The following is a 14,128-nucleotide window of genomic DNA, read 5'->3' as shown; positions in this document are numbered from 1 at the left end:
TTTTGCCCATTTTCTGCATAAAAACAGAGAGAGGATTTTGCTGGAGCTTGAGGAACCAGCACAGCTAAAAATGCAAGCTCTGTTCCTTCTTATGAATTAATAGAATTGTTTACTGTAGGCCCAGTAAGTTGCATTTTTCAAATCAGTGAATGTGATATAACACTACTAATCATTTAAATTCATAAGGGCTCCATAGGGGTGGTGCAGGCCAGCTCTGACTTACTGAATCTCTGTTGCTCTTTAATGGGAGAAGGAAAGACTGCAGCTGGCCAAGCTGCCATTCAAAAGAGAGACTTTTTGAACTGAATACTCTGAAATCATGAACTCAGACATAGAATCCTACAATGCTCTTCTGTTCTCTTATTTCATAATCAATTTAGGGTGAAACAAGATTTTGCAGGGTGGAACATTTAATTAATATCTATTAAATAATAAAAAAAAATACCATGCCTATTTACTTGGCAGTTATTGCTGTTAATTTTACAATCAGTTTTAAAGAAGCAAAATAATTGCTGCATTTTTATTTTCTGTAAGTGTTACTACTTCTTTTTTTCTTCTATTTCTGGAAGGATTTTTATTAAGTATTGTTGCAATCACAATACTTCTAAAGCATTTGAAACCCCTTTAAGTCATTCTAGCTAAATCATATAGCTTGACATGAGCCATGTTTGTCGTATCTTACTGCGAAGCAAGTTTTTCTTCTGATTTTTCGCTTCTTTTTTGAAGAGCGTTACATGTAATCTTTGGTGTGGGATTTCTTTCAGCTGCCTTAGACATTTCTTTCCTTTTTTTCAGATGAAGATGATATTCAGGAAAAAGAAAATCCTCTTGCTTTAGGAGAGGGAGGTGAGAGTGGTGGTCTTGTGCCTGGAAAGTCTCTGGTCTTTGCGGCCATGGAATTGCTCATGTTTATCCTAGTACGGCATATGCCCCATCTGAGTTCAAAAGTGTCAGATTCTCCAAGTCACGTTGCTGCCAAGTCCCACCTCTCTGAGGACAGTGCTCGTCTTGTGGCTGCCACTGTTACTATACTGTCTGACCTGCCTTCTCTGTGTTCTCCAGCAGGTAAGGTATCGTGACAAAGTATGTATGAGTGGTTACTGTAGGGGAAATGTAGTACGCATATGATGCTAAGAGCAAAGTGTAAATATATTTTAATGGGGTACTTTACGGGTCATCTATTGAAAAATATGTTTAGGTTCTAAAATAAACTTAAGAATTCAAGCTTTTCCACTGAGCAACCTGAAGGAAGTTGAGTCTAAATTTGCATATGTACTGCAGGTTTGCTGAGGAAGTGGGCTTTATATCACTATGATTTTATTGTTGTTTTTTTCCCTTTTTTCATGATTTTGAAACTTCTTGCCAATTTTAATCATATTACGAAAAACCACAGACATCTCAGAGATAGTTAAATTCCTGAGAAGTTCATGAAAAGCAGCAGCTGGATGAAAAGGGAAAATCCTACTGAAGAAAAAAAAGCACAATTCAGCTGTGGTCCACTTGGTTTTGCAGCCGTTGGCTGTCAGTCATCCCAAATGTGACTCTAAACTAAATGGAGCTTTCTTCTGCCCAGGGAGACTGTCACAAAGGATATGTGTAAACTAGGGTAATTGCACTTGAGTGGAGTTCAGGGGTAAAGGACACAATTGCTTGGGAAGCTGTGCTCTTTGAGTTTTGCTTTTCAGAGAACAAATTGCTTAAGAGTTGTCTCATGGATCTCTGGGAAGTTTCACACACTGAAGTAGAGAAAACATTTTAGAGGTTGGTCCCTTAATGAGATGCATGGTAAATAATGTATCTGGACAAAGTCATGCTCAGGACACAACATGGGCTGCCTTCAAACAGACAATCTGTGTCTTACAGTTCTTTAAAAAATGGTTGATTTTTAGCTGATCTGGAGTCCTGCACTGTTTATATTGGATTCCTTATTCTCTTTCCTTTCTCCCCCGGCCTTTTTTTGGGGGGGTGGGGGTGGGGGTAGGACGGGCAGTGACAAGAAAGGAGAGTGGGTAAAAAGAGTAACAGTACTACTTCTGTTGACTGAAGTGGAGGCATGACTCTCAGTGTTTGGCAAGTGGCCAGTGACAGTAGCTCAGAAACCATTGTTAGGCTACAGGGACTGCTGGAGCTGGGATTTTTCCTCATCCAGAAGATGCAGCCAGCTAATAGCTGTAGGGAGGTGGGGATAGTATATGCACAAACATTTTTTGTAATTCAGCCTTTGGGTGTAAGTGAAACTGTGAACAAAGAGAATTCATCGCTTTCTGTGATGAAGTGGGGTTTTTTATTTCTTCCTCTCTATTTAAAATATGAGCATCGTGCAGCCCCCATTGGACAAGATCCTGGGCAGTCTGATCTAGAGGAACTGCTGCTTTGAAAAAGGGGGTTGGACTAAATGACCTCGAGCAGTCCTTTCCATTCATTGTTATTGCATTTAGCGTATTTATCCTTGCAGAATTCCCAGAAGCAGGAAAATGGAGGGATTTGTGTTTCCAGATGGGAGAAAATGAGGCACAGAAAAGACATGGAAACAGACTTGACTGTCTGACATAACCTGTAGATTGATATTAGATGCCTAAACCAAACAGCGCCCTTTCTTCAGTCCTACAGGGGATTAAAGTCTGCATGTATTATTGAAACTCATTCTAATAAAGTTCCCATGTGTCTAAAGCCAGGTTATGTGTTACCTGACGAGTATTTCTTGAGTACGTGGAACTTGCATCTGCAGGACTGGCTGCACAAAACATACAGATAGGCGTTGATTTCTTCAGAAAATCAGTGCAGTAGGAGAATGATTTTATCTCCTTTGTAGAATAGCCAGTCAGCTACAGCTTTTGCCCAGGATGTGAGAGACACAGATAAATTTCTTACTTTGCTTCTGGGGCTTGTACCATACCAGCTTCCTTGGAAAGTGCCATGACTTGGTTTGAATACTTGTTTCCAGACCTGTTACTGTTGTTTACCTTATAGCACCCTAGTGATAGGCAGATCCTGTTTTAAGATACTTAACAGCCTGGATGGGTTCAATGTGATACATACCATGCATCACGTGCCATGTAGGGCAAATCTTCAATAGCTGATTGGTCATTCCTGAATTGACAGTGACATTTTAAGTGTTTGTTTGTATGACTTGTGTTACAATACACTTAGTAGTACTGGTGAATGAATTTGGCGATAAAATATTGAATGGCATGTATTACTTGTTACCTGAATTGCAGTTTATCTTGGTATCTCCTTTGTCTCCAAGCCATATCTATCCATATTGGGAAAGCCAAAGAGGTTAACTACCACAATTGTTGAAATTAACTTAAGAAATTCTATTTTGTCTTTTTTTTATTATTATTTTTTGTTAGGATGTATGACTATCTTACCCACTATCCTATTTCTGATTACAAGAGTATTGAAAGAAACAGCAGTAAAATCGGCAGATAATCAGGTCCCACCTCCAGTCAGTGCGGCTCTTCAAGGGATAAAAACTATTGTCACTCTTCCAACAGTCAAGACTGATGAAACTCAGAAACAATGGACAGGTCTTATCCGCAGCACTCTGGCATCTATCTTGGAATACTCTCAACCTGGTAAGTGGTCTCCCAGTGCAGGAGAGTTAAAATTAAAGAGAACTGGGGTTTGCTGTAATGAAAAGGCAAGTATTTTATCTGCCTGTAATTTAATAGGCTTCATAGCTGAGTGTTGTGGATTATAAGCAGTGATGAATTGCTTGTAAAATTGAAATGGGAGAAAGACCTGAGTGCACGGAGCATAACTGATCAGTTACTTAATAGGTTGTGTTGAAGACAAGCGCAGCACTGGCTTTAAGAAAAGACTCCTGTCCCAGATTTGTCCTTGTTTGTCAAAGAAAACAGACCATGTCGATCACAACCTCCTGTCATAAATTCTGCCTTTTGCAACTCACCTTGCAGCCTGCCACTGCTAAGGTCCTTTCCGTAGGGTATTTTTCTGTACTAGTTCAGACTTTCCTCTTCCATTTTGAACACTGTTCTGATGTGATTATTTCATGCTTTACATTTTCCTGAGGCTGACCTTACCAGTCTTCATAGTTTCAGCTAGTGACTTGTTTCTGGAACTTGGAAATCTGCCTTCTGGTATTGATCAGTCTTTTTGACATCTGCTGAATGTTTCACAAGTAAAATCTAAAGGTGTTCCAAACTGAATTCACTTCACTTCCTGGACTATGCTTCAATTTCTGTGACTGTTGGCAACTCCAGACATGTTGGCAAAGCCTGAGCAAACTATAATTTCCACCCATCCTTTCCTCTCCCCATAGCTTAAAGGAAAGGAGATTTTAGTTGCCAAAACAGTGTTTGTAGGGAAACTGGTGTCTTTACTGAAACTGTAATTATTCAGTACTGTACATGGGACTTGACACTTTGTATTAAACCTCAAGAAAAATGGCAATCAGTGTGTCTTTTAAGTGTTTGCTGACACGATTTATATAGTCTTAATGACAGTGAGTGTTAAAGGGAGTGAGTGTGAAGACAGCAAGGGATAATTGTGGCCAGGTTCATACTGGAGTAGGATATTCACAATACCGTTACAAGCTTTCAGTGGTGAGAAAAAATTCTACTCCTGCCAAAAAAAAACTGTTGCTCACCAGCAGGATGTCTACTGTGTCTCTTTAGAGAACTGCAGACTACTTCTCTTGGTTCACATTTGTACTTTGCCTTGCCCTTCAAAAAGCAAGAAAGATGTACAGTCTCAGCTGTGTAGTTAGAAAAACAGAGACACAAAGATTTGTCATTTACATAATGGTGGTTCAGCCAAAAAACATCCCATTACATCCCCGAGGAGCCATCTATAGAGAGAATGAAGAGAGGCTTGAATGGAGTTACTCATGTGAGAGATAGGGAGTGAGTAGGTAATCACAAATGATCCTGAAAATGTCTGAAGGGGAAGGATCAGTAGATTTGTGTTAACCAAGTCAAACTTCTAGTTTGATTTGTCACATCAGCTCTTGTCTTCCAGCCTTTTGTTACTGCAAAGGTTTCCCAGTCCCTCTTTCCAGAAACATAACTTGCTTTAGGCTTTTTTTGCAGACTTCCGAAATCTTTCTCAGTTCCTTGCAAGAGTGTATGTTTTCCTTTTCCAGTCCTCTGTGGAGTGGGACGCATCACACACAGAAGAATCTAAGCAAGGTCTACTAGCTATGATTTCAAGTTTCATAATTCAATAAAATTTAAACAAATTTAAATTTTCTTTTTAAATTGTCACTTAAAATGCTTGGAGTAGTTTTTTGAAGTGAGGTTTCACATCATGGCTAAGCAAATTGAGTGTGCCTAGCTGACATCTGTAAAGGGCAGTCATGCTGTTTTACTTTTTGCTGACTGTGTATCTGCTGTGTCTTTGTGCCTCTCAAGGGGGAGCAGAACCAATCTGGCCAACAAATCCAGCAGAACAATACTTTTATATACACACACACGTTAAAAAAATAAGAAGTATCTATAAATACAACTTTTTTTCCCTGTTGATGTAAATTCATGAATGAGAGTTTGCGCAAGGAAAAAAAGGATGACAGTGGCAAATACAGACTATCTGAAAAGCAGGAAAGGTTGAAGTAGGACTGTTCTTAACTGGTGATACAGAGCTGTCAGAGCAGTTAGTCTGCAGTGTGAAACCTCATGTTAAGTAAAAGTTGTTGCCGTGCTGGATATCAGTTTCTTACTCTGCTGTATCAGCTGCAGAGAGCAAGGAGAGGGGGAAGCAATGTATATTTTTAGTGGGGAAAGAATCTAAAAAATACGTTTTTCCTCCCTTGTTTACACATTGAAAATAAAAAATATTACTTGGTTGGAGAAAGTGTGCATGTTTTTTCCTTGATATTTAAGTTTCAGAAGGTTTAACTTTATTAAAAAACCTATTAGAATAGAGTTTCTCAGCTTTTTGTCAGTCACAGTCAATAATGATAAAGTGATTCTGTAATAAGTAGATGCATATTTGTATGCAGTTGCAAGTAATGTCAAGTACGTTTATTTCCTCGTTGTGAGTTGATCTGTGTTTACTGGCTTTTACTAAATAAATTCTAAACCATTTCTGGAGTAAGCTACCAGTGTATTTGTTTTTGTTTTTCAGAAGCCTCTAAGCCTATTCTTGATGAAGTAAGCATACTTACAGCTATTGCTCTGTTCCTTTGGTCAGCAAGCACTGAAATAATTGGAGTGCAGTCTTTACAAAACGGATGTATGAACAGATTTAAAAGTGCACTGAATTCCTGTGATCCTTGGGTAAGATAATGCTACAGGATATATATAATAATGATATATAGCTGATGAAAACTAATTTATATATCTACCATATTTCGTGAATGCTTTGTGATGTCTTCACTTCAGAGACAGATACTGCTTGTCAAAATAAGTAGAATTTTCAACAGTGCATTATAGAAACTCTTTAGTGAGCAGAACAGCCCAAACCAAGTGCTTCTAGATAATTTGTGTTCCTGACCTTGTGCCAGGTTCTTGACTTACCGCTTTTTACAAATGAAAAAAAAATATCTTTGCTATGTGGAATGTTAGCAAATGAAAAGGTTGGTTACCACAGCGTGGTGGCATTTGTACATTAATGCTGATCTTTTTATAATACAAACTAACCCCCTTTTTCCATAGATAAAATTACAGCCCACATTTCTGATTAATTTTATATTTGTTTGTGCAAAACCTGTGCTTATTTTACATGTTAATACAAAATTCGGTTTGAGTGCAAAAAGTTAGTTTTGTGGTCATCATCAACATCTACAGACTGTGAATCATTTGTCTCCTGATTTCACTTGTGCCCTTTGGTTTGTCTTTATGAATTATCTTCTAAATTATTTTCTCACCCAAGAGGGAAGTTAAAAGTTGTAGACTGATTTTGCTCAAGCAGGCTAATGCACTGTATAGTTAAGCAGAACTGTTCCAGCCATGTACACATCCATTTGTTTGAGTGGGTGTACAGATCTGCGGGTGGGAGCTAAAAAGAAAAATCCGTGCCGTTTCTACCAGTAAGTGCTGCAGAGATTCCTGAGAAGAAAAAAAAAATGCGAGAAATGCTGATGTGTTTAGGGTCACCCGTGAGGCATTTAAAATGCTGTTTAGATCAGTAATTCTTCTCTGTGGCCAGGCTCGTATTTTCCAGTTGTGGACATAAAATTCAGTTGGTTCTGAAGCCTGACTTCGGTGAAAACCTTCTGAAGCCTGACTTTGGGTGGAAAGCTGCTTAAAATTTTACGTCAGTTGTATTAAGCAGAAAGCTTTATGTCATACTCTCCCTAGGCTCTGTATAAACACATGAACAGTGGGGGATGTACGGTTTTGCCCACCACCCTGCTGGAAAGCTGTCAGTGAGCTGGAACTTGCCACTATTTTTGTAATTCACAGAGAATGCTTTGATGGCAGCCAATTGTTTCCACTGTCCTTGCTGATGTGCGGAACATATACTCTATAATACTTGTGTGTTCATTCTAGTTTTTTAAATATAAACCAATCGTTGGGGCAGTAATTAGACACCTGTTTGTAACAAAAGCATTATACTGATAGTACTAAAAGCATTGAACTGATTATGGAAATAACTCTTCTAAAGAAATACTGCATTGTAAGAAATACAGGAGCATTTTGATTTAAAGCTCTTACCACCTGCAAAAGTCTGAAAGGTGAGATCCCATGTATAGTAATAACTGGAAGGCTAGTGACCTCAATTCCATTCTGTCCCAACAAGGGAGCTCAGTTGAGAGATCTGTGTCTCTCAATGATAATGGGTAAGTTTTACATGAGAGGGTGCCTTACGCTTTGGAGAAGCCCTGATTTTATCTCATAGGAGTTTTTATAGACTTCTGTGAATGCAGAATATTCAAAAGTTTTATATTATATAGATGGAATAAAGGAAGCTCAGATGAAATTCTGCTGTCAGATGCAGTTGTGAGACTTACTTGAATTGTACTTGCATCAAAGAAAAGAGATTTTTACTCCTTATTTCGAAGGCTAATAATCTTACCAGGTAATAAGGAGTAAATTTAAAAGAACATAGAAAGGGAAGGGAATTATTTGGACTGGTATGGAGAGATAGAGGAATGATTTGTTGAAGCAGGTTGAAGATGATGCAGAGTAAGGCATTAGGAGAAAATGTTGTTCTGTGGAGCTCTGTTAGAAAGCATACAAATAGTATTAGAAGTGTTACTAGTTCAGGCCTTAAAAATTGAGTTGTATAGAAAACTTGCAGCCATATACCAGTGAATTAACAGTGACCTGAGCTGCATAACTTTTATTTTCTTACTATTAGTATTTATGCTCTGTCATTTTTATTCAGTATTTTTATCTATACATCTGTGTTTCCAGTCACCCCCAGAACTCCTCACAGATCATTGTGTTCAGTAATACTTCCTCTAGAATGTTTCTGTTCAGCACGCGCTCAGTAACTCATCCTGTTCGGACTTGAGTGCAATTTGAAAGCATGTGCAGTGTTTTATCCTCATATTTCTTGTGGGACTTTACTGTTTCAAAGGTTCTGGATTATTTGTGTGGGATTTTGGAGGAAGATCTTTGTACACCCATATAAAATGAATTTGTAACTTTATCTAAAGAAGATAATCAGTGAGTCATTTTCCCAAATATTGACTTTAATAATGCCTGCTTTCTGGAGAAGAGAGGGAGGAGGGGAAAAAGAAAATGGGAGACAAGAAAAGGGTTCCTGTGATCCAGCTCACAGTATGGGCACATTACTCCTATGCCACCACCAGCACAAGAAGGAGCATGAGAAGGAAGAATGGACAGGCCTGCCACTTTTGGCTACGGCCTTGGCTTATGTTTAAGCAATAAGATTACTTCGAATTGAGTCATTTTTATGGGCTATTTTACCCTTCTGAGATTGGAATAGCTTCCGAAAAAAAATTTCATGATTTTGCAGGTACATCTACTATTAGTGCTGGTAGTTCTGAGACTGAAAGATGTAGTCCTCTGTGGACCTGTGTGACTAATGACATCAACTATACCTTTATTTTCTCTGAGTTCATATTGTTACTGCTATGTAGTACCTGCATGTTCTTTCTAACTGGCCTTCCTTTTACTGAAAACTGGATTAATATTATTTTAGCAGATGGGCTGTCTTGCTGCTTTCCTCTTAGTCAGTATGTTTCCTTCCCCTTTAGCCATATTTTTTTTTTCTTTTTTTCTTTTTCCCTTGGTATTACGTGTATCTCACATACATAGATAAGAGTTTATTAGGATTCCCTGAGTTAACAAATAACTTTCAGGACGATCTATTTACCTTGATTTGATTAGGTTCAAGCCAAGTGTTACCAGCTTCTGCTTTCTGTGTTCCAACACACCAATCGTGCCCTGTCAACTCCATATATTCATTCATTGGCCCCTATCATGGTTGAGAAGTTGAAAGCTGTGGAAAGGAGCCGCCCGAACAACAACCTGGAGCTGTTGGCAGTCCAGGAAGGAATTAAAGTCCTTGAAACGTTGGTTGCCCTTGGTGAGGAGCAGAATAGTAAGTATTTAGTTTTTCTAGAGAAATATGTAATGCTAAAACGGAATATTGAACATTAGAACTCCTGCATAAGGAACTTGATGGCACAGTCACAAATAGAACATGCCTGTGCAACGTGCTTTTGTAATTCTAGTACTAGAACTTTTATATAGGTGGATTCATATAGCACATACAGTATGATATGCGGTAGCTTTTTCGTTGCTGGTGATTGCAGGAAAAAACTTTCTAGCCACGAACTGTTGTAGTGAGTGATGTTTTCTTCTGTTTGGAAATGAGTAGTTCACACCGTTTAAATTTACTTTTTCCCATTGTTAACTTTTATTTATTTTAGCAGACTCATCACTTTTATCAGGTTGTTTCTACTGGCTCAACAAAGTTTATCTAAAAATCCAAAGAAATTGAATTATACTGGTCAGAATATCTTGATTGTAGGTGGAACCTCCTGTTTGCTTCAGTAGGTAGAATACAGTGCTCATACTTTATCTTTAAAATCAGTTATTCTTTAACTGAAACAATGCATTTTCTGAAGGCTTAGCCTGCAGACACTTGGCTTTAAACGCTGATAAAATTCCTTGTAAAAATACTACAGTTTTTGTGGGGGATTTTTGTCTCTCATCGTCATTGTCCTCTGGCCCTGTCCTCTTCCCCCTGCCCCCCACCCCCACCATACCCCCTGTTGGTATTTCTCTTCATTGATGATAAAACACTCTTGAGCCCCATTCTGCTTCTGGCACAGTTGTTTGAAACACATGTAAAATGGGAGAGTAACTGAAGTGAATGAGGAAACAAAACAGCTGATTTTTGCTTATGCTGACTGGAGGCAATGACCTCATGAGTATGAATTTAGTCAAAACCTTTAGGGGAAAATCAGTAATAGTCCAATAATGTAAAAAATCTTAGATAAATGAGTTACCATTAGTGTTTAAGTTCTTTGAGCTTAACATTTGCAATTCACGTATTATGCATTTTGAAGGCATACTTGTATCCTTGCTAGATAAAAAAAATTAGCCCTGTGGCTTAAGATCAGCTGCTTTTTTGTTTCGAAGATAAACCCTTTTCATCCCTGTGCCATTTTGGGCTGTGGCCTCATCAGGTCATGCTAGCCCAAGCAGAGCTGCAGTGCTTGGTTTTTGGATTGGAGCCTTCCAGAATGGAGAATGATTGTCCTTGACTTTTTCGTCAACACTTTGTACCGATAGCGGTTCTGTTACGATGGCAGTTCTGTTATGCACACTGGGGAAGCTGATACTCAGATTGAATTGAATAATGTTTCTGTCTGCCTGAAAAGTGCTTTGAAATCCTTTCATATGGTAGGCACTCTGCATCTTACGATCTCTTTATCAATGATCTGCAATCAGATGGTGTAAAAGCATCTTTAAAGAAGTGTCAGGAGGAAATTTGAAACACAATCCCGATATGAAAGATTTGAGTGACCAAAGGAGAGGAAACTATTTACATTTCAGTTGGTTTTTATTTGATCACTTTTTAATTACAATTCTGAAAAAAAAATTACTCTTTATCAGTCTAGTAACGGATAAAATTAATTTTCTTTTGTTTTCTTCTCTGATACGGTTATTACCTTTTTTTTTTCCCTTTTGCTTTTAGGAGTCCAGCTGCTTGCCCTTCTTGTTCCCACTTTGATCTCCTATTTACTGAATGAAAATGCCTTTGCTTCTGCATCTACAGCATCTAAGGATCTTCATGAATTTGCACTTCAGAATCTAATGCACATTGGTCCACTTTACCCACATGCTTTCAAGACAGTAATGGGAGCTGCTCCTGAATTAAAAACACGGCTAGAAACTGCAGTCCGAGCAAGTCAGGCCAGCAAAGCAAAAGCAGCTGCTGGGCAACCACCACCCACAGTACATTCCACCCCAACAATTAAACTGAAAACCAGCTTTTTTTGAATTACTTCTATTATTTTTGGACCATTAAGTAGTCAGAAGCATTACATTGTCCCCGATGTGTTACTGCATATATGTCTGTAATTTTGTGTAATTTGTATGTGAAAGGCTGTCTAATGGAGCTTTGTGTAATTACTTGAAATCCATGCATTACAAGGGAAGTGATGTTACTATTATTTGTATAGATTTTTAGGAAATTGAATGTGATCATATTTATGAATTTGTGTTATAAATTATCCACCAAAAAACCCTATTCTCTCTTTGACTAAATAATTTTATTTATTTTTAAGAGCTACCCCAAACCTTTGAGTGGTTTTTGAAATCTGGTGATTGTTATCCTACCATTGTGCCAACACACCAACACAGTGGCTACGGAGGGAAGAGGGGAAGCTGTTACGAAGTACTTACCATGTACCATGGAGAATTTCAAGTGTAGAAGTATGCACTTTTTCCTTTTAAAAACAAAGTAGGGAAGGGGATTGTCAGAGTTTGTAGATCATTTCAGCTTGCATGAAAAAAAAACAAAGAACTGAAAATTTTCAGCCTTTCTCAAGGTGAACGATCAAGCATGCTGTCTTAATGAGTTGTCCTTATTTATGTTGTGTATATTTCTTTCAGATCCGTTTTCATGCTTGAAAATTAATAAAGGATGCAAAGAATCTAATCCCCTATCTCTTCTAAGATAAATTTTAAAGAATGCATTGGAAATTGAGTTTATAGAGAACTGCCTGCTATCTGCATTTTTGTAGGTGTAGAGTTTGGCCCTTGTGAAATGCTGTGTGTTAGCAGTCTTCCTATTCTGCCAGACGCTGGTTGAATATGATGATTCAGTGCTCTGCTCTTTGTCCAGATTCCTAGGTATTTAATCTTCCTGCAAGATTTTAGTCTCAGTGGATAGATCTTACCTGTAGTCCTTGATAAATTTGGCTGAGCCAAATTACGGAGTGCTTTGCACAGGTACTAAGGGAGCAGCACACAAGCGAGAGCCAGGCTCCTCCAGTTTTCCTTTCCGTTACCAGGTTTTTCTTTTTTGAAAAGCACGTGGCTCACGTCACATCGGAGTGAGTCCGCTGATTTTGGAGCTTAGAGCTCACGCGCTGCGCTAGCCTTGCCGCACAGGGCCAGTGACTCCTGGTAGCTGGGTGCCGCCAGACTTCACCCTTCCTATTGGCACGAGCGCAGAACCACGTATTTTCTTGTGTATGCAAGACTGACTGACATGAACTTTTTGACACTGCTGTTGGAATTTATGGGCTTCTCTTGGGATCTTTCTATACATTTTGCTTTATAGAAAGAAGCCATGTAACTAGAAGCCTCAGGTAGGCCTGTTGAGTTTTCTCTCATGTTTTTCTGGATACTTTATAAAACCAGCGTATTTCAACTATAATTTCAATTATAAAACCAACTTCTTCAACTCAAATATAACAAAGGGATAGTACATAGAATTGAATATGGTTAATAGTTGGTTGAAATATTTGTAGATTGTTATTTTTGTCTAGTCACTTGACTTTAGTCTCTCTTTTCCTGTAAGACCCTTTGAGTACCTATGCAAAATGGAGGACAAGACATTGCTCTTTCGCCCTATTGCATCTGGTGTGTGCAAAATATTTAACATAAAATCTGAAAAGCTTTTATTTCACAGTGAATATTTCAGTACTAAAGTGAGGACAGAACAAGTGGTGTGTACTCTAATCTTTCAGCTTTTTTTGTTTTCATAAAGATGTTAACTTCCAAGTCCTGCTCCATTGGCCTACAGGAGTAAAGATACATGTGGAAGTAAAAACAACATGCCGTACGTGAAAAGGAAAGTAATTTCACTACTTTTTTTGTCATTGTATGTGTAGCAGGAATTAAATTGATTAAAATATTTCCACTTTCTAGTGTTTCCAGCATTACAAAGCTATACGTTTGAAAGAAAGCGTTAAGGAAACATTTTCAGTACAAAACTGAACACAAAAATTTTGCAAGTAAAACTAAGAAAATAACTTTATACCCTGTTGTAGATTCCCCCCCCAGGTAGTCTAGTGACTTCGATGGAAACTTTGAACAACTTGTGGGAATTTTTTTTGTCTATAATCAGGTTTTATTTACCTTAATTTTTATCTCAGTTCTTTTTATGTTTTGATTAGACTGTAGTTTACAAGATGTCTGAAAACTCGGAAAAGTGGGGGCAGGGGTGTGTGTGTGTGTAGCAATCAAGCATAACTAAGTCGCTGGTAGAAAAAGAAGTGGAATGGAAAATAGTACTAGGTAGATGTAGAGGGATAGAGAAGGGAGAGGTTTTTCTTTGTATGCTGCGTGTATACAACATGCACAACTTCATTTGTATACATCCTTCCCCAGTTTAGTCCTCATTTGCTTCTGTGCTTGTTTCTGATACTAAAGGTATAACCATGTGGTTTTACATAGTATTTTGGCATTGAATTTAATTTGATTAAAAAAACTGAAATAACTTGAAATGCCCATAGTCCTTATTGTTCTTTGTCACCCTCCTTTTCATCTTGTTAGTGGCCTTTTTAATGTGCTTTTTTTATGAAGCTTGTTTGCTCCATTTCCCCTCCACGTCTTTCCTCTCTCGCTGCCATTTCCTTCCTTTCTGGGTGAGCCCTGCTCTACCCGCGTTCCCTGCCCAGGTCCCCCAGAGCACGGCCCCTCATCTCTGTTTTCCCTCCTGTTCCTCCCCGCTCTCTGGCACTTTCCATAACCTTCCTTAGCTGTCTTTCCCTCTTTAAAAGCGGGAAGAG

At 38.4% G+C, this 14,128-nt stretch overlaps 1 protein-coding gene across 6 annotated transcripts in view; it reads left to right on the top strand.

Moving 5' to 3' along the window:
• HEATR5B (HEAT repeat containing 5B) overlaps positions 1 to 13,843 on the top strand; it is a 59,271-nt gene extending 45,428 nt beyond the window's left edge. For 4 of the 6 annotated variants that reach the window (XM_055726149.1, XM_055726150.1, XM_055726151.1 and 1 more), the window contains 5 exons: positions 796 to 1,065; positions 3,354 to 3,578; positions 6,088 to 6,239; positions 9,264 to 9,477; positions 11,083 to 13,843. In XM_055726149.1, the coding sequence (XP_055582124.1) occupies positions 796 to 1,065; positions 3,354 to 3,578; positions 6,088 to 6,239; positions 9,264 to 9,477; positions 11,083 to 11,387 (1,166 nt within the window). In that variant the 3' untranslated portion in view covers positions 11,388 to 13,843. Of the gene's footprint in view, positions 1 to 795; positions 1,066 to 3,353; positions 3,579 to 6,087; positions 6,240 to 9,263; positions 9,478 to 11,082 lie in introns of those variants that run through there. The other 2 variants (XM_027805258.2, XM_027805259.2) reach the window with 2 other exon arrangements.
• The last annotated feature ends 285 nt before the right edge of the window (positions 13,844 to 14,128 follow it).

The sequence above is a fragment of the Falco cherrug genome, chromosome 13 (genome assembly GCF_023634085.1).
Source record: "Falco cherrug isolate bFalChe1 chromosome 13, bFalChe1.pri, whole genome shotgun sequence".
NCBI lineage: Eukaryota > Metazoa > Chordata > Aves > Falconiformes > Falconidae > Falco > Falco cherrug.
The sequence above is the reverse complement of the archived record's forward strand: the minus strand, read 5'-3'. Positions and strand labels throughout refer to the sequence as shown.